A 12,554-nucleotide genomic window follows, 5' to 3' on the forward strand; every position below is an offset into this window, starting at 1 on the left:
TCGTTAGACTCATAAAATTGAGAATGGTTTAACAATGCAAATCAAATCGAAACACATCAGTTCTAATTCCGTACTTTAAAATGGGAAAAAATGATCACGAGACTATAATACGGTTTAAAATGAAACGAGAGAGAGAGAAAAAAAAAAACACTCAGTACGAGTATGCAGCCATCATTATATGTGTGTGGGGCGGAAGGGAGTGGCACGCATGAGATATCAGAAAAAATAATGAAAGAACTCTGTACTAGACCACAAAAACGACTTAAACAGCGGACATGCCTGCAGTCATAATCTATTGTGTGCGGCACTACGCTCTGCAATTTCGAAGCCTTGCACATAATGAGTGTCATACATATTGCGATTGCGAATCTGTTCAAAACTAACACATATACTTCCTTCCAAAATACTCAATACGCTCTAAGAAAATAGCCTAATATAGTCAAAATGCTCACAGGTAAAGGTCCTATAACTGTGTGAGGCACTGCGCTTTGCAATTTCGAAAACCTAACGGGAAGAGTATGGTTCCTTGCAATTTGTGGATCGTTCCAAAGTACCACGCTCTGCCTGGTTATATCCCATCAAAGAAATCATTGTCGCCATTCAGCGATTGTTCTCATGATTCAAGAACCATACTCTCTTATTATGTATACTGGCTTCAGCAATGTTCATGGTGAGATTGAACTGATATCCCTCATGTCTTCACTATAGAGTATTGTTGTTGTATATTACAGATATCACTTCATACTCACGTGTTGTGTTGACACGTCCTGCAGTCGTCTGCAACCAAGTTTGAAGTCCGCCCGTTGTACGGAGTACCACTTTCTGCTCTCATCTTGACCGTGTTGACTATTCATGGCTGCCTGCACGGTCGGAGATGCATCCTCCGATACTGGCCAACCTTCCGATGTCATTTTAAACCACGTCTTTATTAATCCTATTTTGGTAAAACAAGAGGTGATAGTGTCTTCCACAGTGTAGCCTATTAGAATACTTCTCTAGGTTGTATGTAATGCTATTTCAACACTCTGTTACCGGAGGCAACGACACCACCGTTTACCGGAAACATGCTGCGTGGGGGATTTTGGCCGTTATTTTTTTCTCCTCATTTAAGTTTTCTTAGGTCTTGCTAAGTTTGTTCTTGGCCTGCAGTTATGGCTTCAGTGACTGGGGAGGGGCGGGTGAGTCCCGAAGGTTAAAAGGTCAGCCACGGTTTGGTCGGCGGTCTACCACGGATGCCAGTAATTTATACGCTGTCTCCCGGTCAGTCGCGTCCTGACACTCCAGGTCCCTCACTTTGAGTTTCTTCATATATCTTCTGTCAAGGCTTTCCTCGGATGGAACGTGGCCACCGGGCAGCCTTAGAGCACGTTTGTGCCCACGGCATAAAAAGAAGGCCTCTCAAGCAATAGCAGTCATCGTGCTCTAAGATTTTGACGAGACAACATCATGAATGCCCAAGATGAGTTTTACGCGGGTCACTGAATAGGAATCTGGATGATGCAACTCTTGCATCCAGGAGAGTTTTGAGGTATTCAAAATGGCCGCCAACATTTGAAATTTGTATAATATATTCCCTATCAATGGTGAAAATATGCTTTGAAAGTGACTTGAGAGATTTAACATAGAGTAAATATCACTAATTCATATTCCCTTAAAACGTGTACAAGACTCCCAATATTGGCTAATTTACTTATTAGAGTGGTCATTGATTACAGAGACTGATCCTCGATAATCTCAGCAAACTTCGTCCACAAATGTTTAGTGTTCAACACTACTGCATGCAGAAGAAACAGTATGTCTGATAATTACGCAATGAGTTAACAGAATATACATCTGGCAGAGTCTTGTAGGGTTCGTTACTGGCACTCGTATATCGTAATAACAAATCACATCCAAGACTTCTGCTGGCGCTGGTTTCATGGCCAATACTTTGATATGTATTATCGAAATCTTTGTTATGAAAATCTTTAATGAGATCTGTCAATTGAAAAAAAAACAACTTTTTTTTATAAACTAAAGTCACAAAAAGTAACGAAGCTAAAGGTAAATATGCTAAATTTTGTAATATTCTTACTTCTGTGTTACGTGAGGCAAAAAAGAAAAGTTTTCTTTACTGTTTCTTCTCCATGAGAAGGTCATCAAATCCACGTGGAAAGTTATTAATGATTTACTTTGGAAGAGACCAAATAAATCGAATATTCACCAGATAGGTTAAAACGATACTGAGTTAAGGGATGATAAAGAAATCTCTGAAGCGTTTATTGCATATTTTGTTAATATCGGACCCAGTTTAGCTAATGCAATCCCGGACACGGATACACCTTTTTCTACGTATTTAAGTAATCGCAATAATCAACCTTTTTTTTTTTTTTTTTTGAATGCCTGTATTAGAATCCGAAATTGTTGATATCGTGAACAATCTTAAACCTAAAAAAAGTGCTGGTCATGATGGTATTCCTGATTATCTTTTCAAACATATTGTACATGAGATTCCTGTACCTCTCGCCCATGTATTTTATTTGTCATGAATGAATGATGTACAGTATAGTGCCCAACAGGTTGAAAATCACTAAAGATGTCCTAATACATAAAAGGGGCAGAGAAGGTGAACTGGGAAATTATCGTCTAATAGCGTTAGTAACTACCTTTTCTAAATTACTTCAAAGATTGTGTGTACAGGTTAAACTATGTTAAACTACTGTAACGTATTGATAATAACCAATTTGGGTTTCTCAAAAAGCATTCCACAATTCATGCTATTTTACTATTGATTGAAAAAAAAATCACTAAAGCCATCGATGCAAACTGTCACACAATACACATGTAGGTATCTTTCTAGACTACTCCAAGGCCTTTGACACAATTAACCATGGAATATTATTGTACAAATTACAACAATGGGATTCGTGGAAGGGCCTTTGATGGATTGGTTTGGAAGTTACCTTACTGAAAGAACTAACTTTGTTAGGTTGAATAACTACGAGTCTAGTTCACAGCCTATAACTTGTTAGATACCGCAAAGACCTCTTTTCGGTCCTCTACTGTTTATTCTTTGTATGAATTATTGTCGCAGTTCCTCCTCTCTGTTCTATTTTTCACTCTTTGCCGATGACACCAGCATTTTTTACTCGAATCAAAACGCTCAAGTTTTACTGAATACCATTAATACTTAATTAAAGACAGTACAAAAATGGATTCAGGCAAAAAAAAAAAATGTCACTGAATCTTATCAAAACCAAATTTATGTATTTTTCTTTTAAGAATACAATCGATACGCTACCGGGCAAATTGTTTGTAAACGGCATGGAATTGAATCAGGTTCAATCTATAGAATTCCTTGGTCTTTATACTGATTGTAAGTTAACGTGAAAAGTTTACGTTGATTTTCTGCGTAAACTACTATAAAAAAAAAAAATGTTGGTATTATGTTTAAGTTAAAGCAATATTTTCCTAAGCATATTCTGCATTCATTGTATTCTGCTCCTTTTTTTGGCCCTACATTGTATATACGTTATGGATTCCTGGCATGGGGAAAATACTGTACAACAAGACTTAATTCTCTACTTGTGATACAGATACGAGCCATACGGATAATCAAATTCGCAACATTTATGGAACACATAAATGCTTTCTTCATTTTTTCCCCTGTAGAACACTCAGGATCCAAGATTTGCATTATTTCAATATCGGATCGTGCATGTACGGCTTAAATTCAGGTGGTATCCCCGACGTGTTTTTTTTTTTTTTTTTTTCGATGTTTAATTGATAAGAATACTGACGTCCATTCTTATCCTACCGGAGGAAAAAGATTCTTTTCATCTTTCATCTTGTACGAACCGTATCTGCTCTAAGAACAGCAAGTACCACAGGAACTAAATTCTGGAATGACCTGCATAGAAAAATAATCCAATCTCTTAAATCATTAAGCATAAACTTAAACTATTTTTCTTTAATTCGTACTTATAGCGACTTTTTTCAATCCTCCTAAACGTTCTTTGTTCATACTTTGTGTTTCAGTCATTGTATCTGACATGACGATGTCTCGCTCGCAATTTCTTCTACCCCCTGGACTTTCTTTGTGCATACTTTTTATTTCTGTCATTGAATCTCACTTGTGACAACGACACTCTTTGAACTGTCAACTGTCATTCCTTTTGATTGTAAATAAAAATTACCTCATATCGGCATCTTGAAATCTGAACCCTACAAGCAATGCTTCTATGTAGATTCCTCGTATTTCACTTGTGTTATTGCCTTAACTGCTATGTTTCACAATTCACCCATGCGTATTTTTTCGGGGTTTGTTATCATGTTTATGGTTTATTTGTTGAAACATGGAATATGGAACAATAAAAGCAAACAAACATATAGGATTCATACAATCCTTATCCTTTTGTCAGCAGAATACAACTGAAAGGATCCACACAATTGGGTGATCACAGCGAAAATACCAAGAATAACAGACAATGTTTCTTTTAGATCATAATTTTGGGACTACATTTATATTAATTCAGAAATTATGATACAGATATTCTGGCGAAATCGAGAGGTGACATGCATATGATCAGCTAAAAGAAGAGGAGAAGAAAAAAAAAAGTTTCCAAAAGTCAGATATTGTACAGCATATGTAGATGATCAATTTTTTAATGTAATGAAATGCTCTCTCACACAAATGAAATCAATATGTACTATGGTATTTGACAATTTTTAACAATACATAAGTAGTCAATGATTGAATGAAGCTACATTCTTAGGACCTAGCCATTTACGGACTAAAGTTATTTGTGCTTTCTCACGACCAATGCCAACTGTGCGATTTGGGCCTACGATAGTGATCTACACAGATCTTACCTAAGTGGGAGCGATATACGACCCCCTCCGATCCGCAGAAAAGTCACGTTTTGTTGTTGGCATCACCAACAGTCGCACCTGAACTCGTGCCCGCAGTACAGGGATGTTGACTTGCTGCGGTGACCGGATCTCACTGATTGGCCAATGTTTGCGAACGTAGCGCCAATTTGAAGTTTCATCAGGGTTTGTATAAACAGTTGTAATCAATTTCACAATTTTTTTTTTCTTGTAGCAAAGTCATTTGGAACATGTTCAAAATTTCTTTGCGACAAGAAAAGGTGTTTACCACTACAGCAATGAAAACAGATCAGATTGCAAAACTGTTTACGAACCCTGACGAACGTTCTCAAACATTCACCTAAGTGAAATAAGCAAGTCCAGATCGGCCTCGATCGCATGGAATCAGGCTGACTTGCGGCAAATTGGCGCGATTCACACAGATCCGAGGTCGCTATCACTTCGCGCTAATTTGAAGCTGTAAAACGCACAGTGCGCATTCTGCCTTATACAAGAAAACATAACTGAATTATTATTTTAGTGACTTAATAATAACACAGAAGTAACATATACTAATTGATCTTTAAGTATTCTTTTTTGTTATTGTTTCGTACATTATAATCAATAGACTAATCTATTGTCAATAGATTATTTTAATCAAATGTCCACTATATGGCGACTGATATGCCTCCATTACTCTCCAAATGTGTTAAGTGTTCCTTCAGCCAGATTTCATTTGATAACTAAATTGTTTCAGAGCAAGTATCTAGGTATTTGAGCATGTTTACTTGACTTTTAACCCTTGTCCCCCCCCCCCAGTGATTGTGATGGCCCATAATCTACTTCAAACAATCACTAACTGGTATTTTTTTTTTTTTTTTGGCAGTACTTTGAGCTATTTTCAAAATATGAGAAAAATAGTGACATCTTATCATTGTCACTTAAACCCTTGACGCCATGGCCTAAGTCTTGCCTTACAGAACCATTGCGCACCCTGAATTTCCTAGGCACAGCTCCGTATACTCATATATACATAGCTCCATACACAAGTTTCACCACTTCGTGGTGGAGGCATAAAAAAAAAAACAGTGATATGTTAGCACAGTAACATGTTCATGTTTTTGCCGTGCATATATTGAACAGTTTTTTTCTTCAAGTCATGAATATTTTTTGAACGGCGAGGGCGCTAGTATGATAACTACATGCTCATTGATCCGAGCTCAACAACTGACACCTCATCTGTAGGGGAAACGTCTCCTGTTCTGTTACTATCCATACACCGGACACGGATGGCGTACAACCCTTTCAAAATAGCCTGAAACAGCAGCGTTGCACAGAATCCGGCCACCACAGTCGCGGCCGCAATGTAGGGATAGTTTCCGAAGTCGAGCAAGAAAAAAATGTAGTTGTTTCCGAACATGTCCGTTCCCCCAGCCGCCCAGTAGATAACAGCGAAGAAGAAGTACATGATCAGGTACAGCATTGGGTAGACCACGTGTACAAAGCGGACGACGATCAGGGTGACGAAGATTTCGATCAGGCAGATGGCGGTGGGAAGGTGAAGATTGCTGACTGAAAACAGGGTCGGCACTCTTTTCGTTGTTGAATAGAACCAAAACCACCAGTCGAAAACGGATAGGAAGATGCAAGGAGTGGTTGTGATGTTGAAGAGAAACCATTGAATCTGGTACCGAAACTTATCTGAAAAATATGAATGTGGATTGAGTGAAAGCAACAATATTAGTAGAACACATCAGAGAAGTATGAGGGAAATCGAACGATCGACTCAAAAGTTTGGGATTTTTTAATATCGGTGCCGTCATCTCTGGATACGACGACGACTACATTACATGACGTCATTTTTATGGGCAATGAAATAAATAGAAAATGCAAAGAAAATATAACATATTTTCTAGCATAATAAAAGAGCACTTGACTTACCTTTCTGAGAAAGTAGCCGGAGTAAAAGTTAGCTGAATGATTTCAATTTTGATTTCAAATTATTTTATTTTCCACTTAAATAGAACAGAAAAACTACAATTAGGGAATTCAAAATCATTAACTGAATAAATAAACTTCATTGGAATGTACAACAGTTTGTCTGAGTATAAACACAAGGGTCTGTTTAGAGTTGATCTATGGTCATAGTTTGAGAAATATGATGGGGCCTACGTAAAAGCAAGCTTGTTCAGCCGCAGGTCCCAGTATAAATCAGACTTATGGAATTATGGAGTAAAAATATCTATGTAGACCCTACTTTTATTGGGAGGAACTTACCAAAACAAAACAAAAAGTCAAATAAATGTTACTATCAAAAGCACATTACTAACTAGAAAAGCACTTAGAAAGCACAGACCTCCGCCAAGCCAGCAACTCATTTCTACCCTTACACGCGTGCAATTTCCCAAAAATCAAAGCCTTTTGTTTACGTCATTGCACGGCGCCTTGCCCGGCGAACATGGAGCACGCGCTTTAGTTCGCGTATGTAAACCTCCAGTAGGCACAGCTTCAACCCTAAGTTTGTTGATCTTATATGCCAGAAAAACACAAATTTTTCAAAATTGGAAAAAAAAAAAGAATCCCGGTTCACAACCAAAATTGAACGAGGTGTTACTTGTGCAAACATCGACTTTTCATGCAAGTTTCATTCTAATCGTACACAACTTTTTGAATTATTTTGCAAACAGACAAACTAACGCCCATGAATACTTAACCTCCTTCTCCCTTGGCAGAGGTAACAAGTGAAGGACATTGCATGGCAAAACGACTGAGATTATAAAATGATTCAAATGGTATGAAGGTAAATTGTGTAGATTTATGGCGTAAAAGTATGGTTATAAGTACATGATTTAAGAGGTGGGATAGTGTGAAATCTGTCGGAGATGTACGCAATACACACAAGGAGGATACAGCTCAGGAGTCGCATTCCAGCAGGGTTCGTTGAACAAGGCCGCTTGACCTGGCACGCTGTTGTAAGTTGTACTACGCTGTACTACGTTTCGTCTCATGGTGCAGATCTAATTATTATCATTACCCGTATTAACCCTATTCTAACTGGGCTATTTGAGACCAAGTTTTTACTGAGGGGGGGGGGGGGGGGGAGGGGGGGGGGTCAATTTGACCCCCCCTTCAGATCTCGGCCGCCGATCGCGCGATTGCCCCGAAATTTTGCCTGAAGATAGAGCTGGATGTCAACTACAAGATTACATCGTCATACAATAGAAAAATATTGCCTTTCTATTTTTAATAAATTAATTATGCAAATTTGTGCATGAAATCATATTTTTACCTATAACTCCATTAAAAGACTGGAGGATTGCTAAATGTTTGTGTCAGAATTCCTCAAGACACTTCAAACAATTTTCGTATAAAAAAAATAGCTCAATTGAAATTAATTTCTTTGTTTTTTATTGTTTTCTTAATTTCTTATGTATATTATTGTTTTTTCAACCTTTTGTTTTCTATTGTTTTTTTGCCAAAACTTGTTGCAGGCACTCTTTCAGGCTTATCTACACTAGAATCAATTAATTTCAATGGTTAAAAGTTGAAATAATCTAATTTATATCAATTTAACCAAAAAACACAATTTGCATTGGATTTGCACACGATATCATGAATTTGAGCTGTTTTTTGGTTGACATGCATATGCAAAACATTACGTAACTTCAAAACGGTGTACCCGGACGTCGCAAATTTGGTCTCAAAATATGCGGGAGACTTCAATGAAAAAAGTCGTGAAACGACGCGGCAAAAGCTTTGCGCGTTGCGAAATCGTGGCGCGCAGTTAGAATAGGGTTAAACATCTGAACTGGGGCTCTACAAAAATGTATTACCCTCGTCATTACACGCGGAATTGCGGGCCAGCAGGGCGAAGAGGGGTGAATTTTTCTCCTTTTGGCAAACGCCTATGGGATTTGCGTGTTAAAAAACGAGGGGAATAGCCTATAGCATCCGGGCACTTCACGCTCCCAGTGGGGAAAATTTGCTGTTGATGACAGATTCTCGCTGAGTGGTTTCGCGACGAAGAGCAAATACCCACGTAGGTTAACAAGTAAAATTAAAGGACGGTCGCTGTTAAGCTCATTTTAAATACACCAAATCCGGCACGGGTCAAGGAACGGGGTTTTCGCTATGGTGCACCAAAAGGACCATGTCTGGCTCTTTTACAATATCACTTCCCCGCTAATAATTTTCTTACAATATTAATCTTCTATTGTTGATTTTGGTCATCTTGATTTTGACATAAGGGAAACATTTTGTGCGATTTTTTAACAGAACCAAAACATGGTTCCATTTGGCGTACCATAGCAAAAACCCGGCCCGTTGCTCATACCGTGCCCGGTGTAAACGCGCCATTTCTGTGTGAGCTGGCTGTTTCTACGCGCGCCGCATACCTGGGTTTCGCGACAGAGGGCAAATTCCCATAATACCGATATGGACCTTCGGGGGATTGCCGTCACTAGAACTGTTTACCATCGTCTTCGACTCGGGCAATATAATTCTACTTCAGGCAAGAAATGTCGTATCCCCTCAAGGCAAGTCCATATATCATTATTACCTCCGCCACGCATGGAAGGAGGAGGTTAAGTGTCATCGGATTTGGTTGGTCTGTTTGCAAAATAACTCAAAAAGTTTTGTACGGATTAAAATGAAACTTGCATAAAATGTCGATATTGACACAAGGACCACCTCACATAATTTTGGTATCAACTGGTCCTTTAATTTTTATGGATTTTTGAACGATTTTTCATCTTTTGCCATCATAAGGTCAACGAACCTGGGGTCCAAGCTGGGCGTACTAAAGGTTTACATACGAGCACTAAAGCGCGTGCTTTGCTCGGGCGAGGCGCCGTGCAATGACATAAACAAAAGGCTCCATTTTCTGGGATATTGCACGCGTTTAAGGGTGGAAATGAGTTCCTGACTTGGCGGAGGTCTTTGCTCCCCGTTTTCTTTTCAAATTATCTACCTCTGCCAAGGGAGGAGGTTATGTTTTCTTCGGCGTTTGTTTCTTTGTCCGTGTGCAAAATAACTCAAAAAGTAGCGAGCGGATTTGAATGAAACTTGCAGGAAATGTCGATGATGACATAAGAAACAAAAAATTCAGTTTTGATGGTTATCTGGCAATTTTTGTGAATTTATTGAAGGATTTTTGATGTTTTTGCATATACAGTCAATGAACTTGCGAGTTCAAGATGCACGTATATTTCTTGTTAAGGTTTCCATACGCGCTCTACAACGCGTGCGCATGCTATGATGGGGCGAGGGACCGCGCGGCTAGAAGCTGATGACGTAAGCAAAATGATTCTATATTGGGAAACTGAGCGAGTTTCAGCATGCCTGTACGGGTGGAAATGAGCTGCTTGGCGGAGGTCTCCGCTCTCTGAGTGCCTTTCTAGTTGTAGTGACTATTTACATCGTGTAAAATCTTAACTGATCTCAATTCGTGGTCCTGCAAGAGAACATGAGCACAAAAGAGTTTTGAAGATGTGGGTGTAAAGGCATTGTTTACAAATGTTTCCACGGTGAAAAATGTGCTCTGCATGTTCCTGATACTATATTAAAGGAAGCTATGTGAGAGAAATGTGGTAAGAAAATATTTGAATCTGTGAGTGCTTTAGAAGGAGTGAAATTATAGTGTAACCGAATTCACGATTATCATAGTACTTCCCCTAGACAGTAGCGTTATAATTAGAACATTACAGAAACATTTTAAAAGTATGGTAGTACATTGTATTTCTTTATTGACATCATAATTTTGTATGCTTGTGCGTGTGTTTATTCTCTTGAGCATTATGACAAAGCACAGCAAAGTTTTATAATTCACTAGAATTAGTAAAGTCATCACAATCAGTGCTGAACGGTGTCTTGGGATTAAACAAATCAAATCAATCAAACAAACAAACAAACAAAAAACAGGGGTAAATACTGGCAAGTCTCAAGCTGCAGGTGTCAACGACCCTGCATGCCATGAATAACCTTTGAGAAGAAACTAAGCACAACAGTGGAATGCGTCTCTAAATTGGGCTTTTGAGGTCCTCTCGCTCGATCGCTTTCGTGTTAGTTTCCTCCTTCCGCAGCCCTATTCGACTCCAACCATATTACAATAATTGTACCTTTAAGCGCTGCATTCCTCCTGCTCTTTACAAAGTCCAATGCAGCATTCAAGAAGGCAAAACAAACATAGCATGTTGCGGTAAGAAACGCCCAGAAGTCGAGGTAAACGAGGAACTTCGGGTCCGCTGCCTTCGTTACAAGTATAACGACGTAAGTTATCCAAATCGAGAAGAAATAGGCGGCGAGTGCGAACCGATATAGGGCGTACAACCAGAATGGTAATCGTGGCTGAAAGTTAGATAGGGAGAACAGAAAGATGATAAAAAGATACAATAGTTTTTACCGTTCATTCTCAAACCTATTTCATTAAGTTCAATAGATTTGTAGTTCAATTTCTCCCAGAGAAATTTGGAATATGCTAATGCTAGATTCAAAATCGTCTTTTGTCGATCATTTTCGAACAAAGACTCTTCAATTCAGTCATTTGTCACACATTTTCGTAATTTCGAATTCTTATTCGTCCGTCACACTCGTTGCACATATAAGAGCAAAAGCAGTACGTCTTTTAGCGATCATTTCGATGAATTCTTCTTTCAAATTTTTCTCATATCTTTCCTATATTGGATTTCTTGGTTATTTCATTTCCTGCAACTGTTCACCTCTTCCTCATTTAAGATTAACACACACACACACACGTGTTTCCTACCACATACTTTTTCACAATGATATTTTTATTGGAATTATGTTTGATGTCACCATAGTTTTCAAAATGAAACGAATACTAACATATTCAACTAAATCAAAGTTATCAAATGAAAAAAAAAAATCTTCTGCTTAATCGTGCAAGGCAACCGAATGGAAGAACAGCGTGACATGAAAGCCTCCTCAAAAAAAAGAAAAAAAGATACACATACTCACATACTCACAGACAAACACACCCTAACCAGCAAAACAAAGTGATCCACTATTTCTAGGCACATTATGTTTAAATATTATTTCACGTGTGCAGTGTCGCAGAGTTAAAACACGTTTTATAACGTAAAAAAAAAAAACATAAAACAAAGATTCAGTGCCTTTCGGGTTTCATGTCCAAGTAGATCAACTTATTAATTTTTATTCCAAGTAATGAATTTTTCAAAGTGGAAGGGATGTGTCTTCTCAAACTCTGCTCAGAGATTTTTAAAGACTTCAGTCTCACTGTCTCACTCGGCGATTTTTTGCATGATACATGGACAACATTCAATATCCAACCATGAGAGAGCTTGAAAGGAGATTCGTAACAGCTACCAAAGGATTGCATTTTTGTTCTGTCATAATTTATTAGCAATAATCAATCCATATTTCAGCTGGAAACACTCGGAGAGCGGATACCTCCGCCAACTAGCTCCTTTCTATGGACCCATACACGCATTATTTTATAGATATCACTTTTATTTCCCCATGATAGAGAAGCCAGACTTCGTCATTGGGCGGCTAGCTTCAATTAGCTATTTCATGCAGTGCGCGTGTGCACACCTCAATACGCGCAGCTGGAACTCCCTCGTTTGTTGACCCTACTCTCTCTCTCTAAAAAAAAAAAAAAAAAAAAAAAAAAAAAAAGAAAGAAAAAGAAAAAAAAAGAAAATTGATTGAAAATATTTACACTTGAA

General features: G+C 38.3%; 1 protein-coding gene across 1 annotated transcript; it reads right to left on the reverse strand.

The window, feature by feature from the left end:
- Nucleotides 1–6,046: 6,046 nt before the first annotated feature.
- On the reverse strand, nt 6,047–9,324 carry LOC140227857 (protein rolling stone-like). The gene is made up of 2 exons (XM_072308250.1): nt 9,243–9,324; nt 6,047–6,549 (listed from the first exon to the last, which is right to left on the reverse strand). Exons 1-2 carry the CDS (start codon nt 9,322–9,324, stop codon nt 6,047–6,049), a joined length of 585 nt encoding a protein of 194 aa, XP_072164351.1.
- Between the last annotated feature and the right edge of the window lie 3,230 nt (nt 9,325–12,554).

Source organism: Diadema setosum, chromosome 4 (genome assembly GCF_964275005.1).
Source record: "Diadema setosum chromosome 4, eeDiaSeto1, whole genome shotgun sequence".
NCBI classification, from domain to species: domain Eukaryota; kingdom Metazoa; phylum Echinodermata; class Echinoidea; order Diadematoida; family Diadematidae; genus Diadema; species Diadema setosum.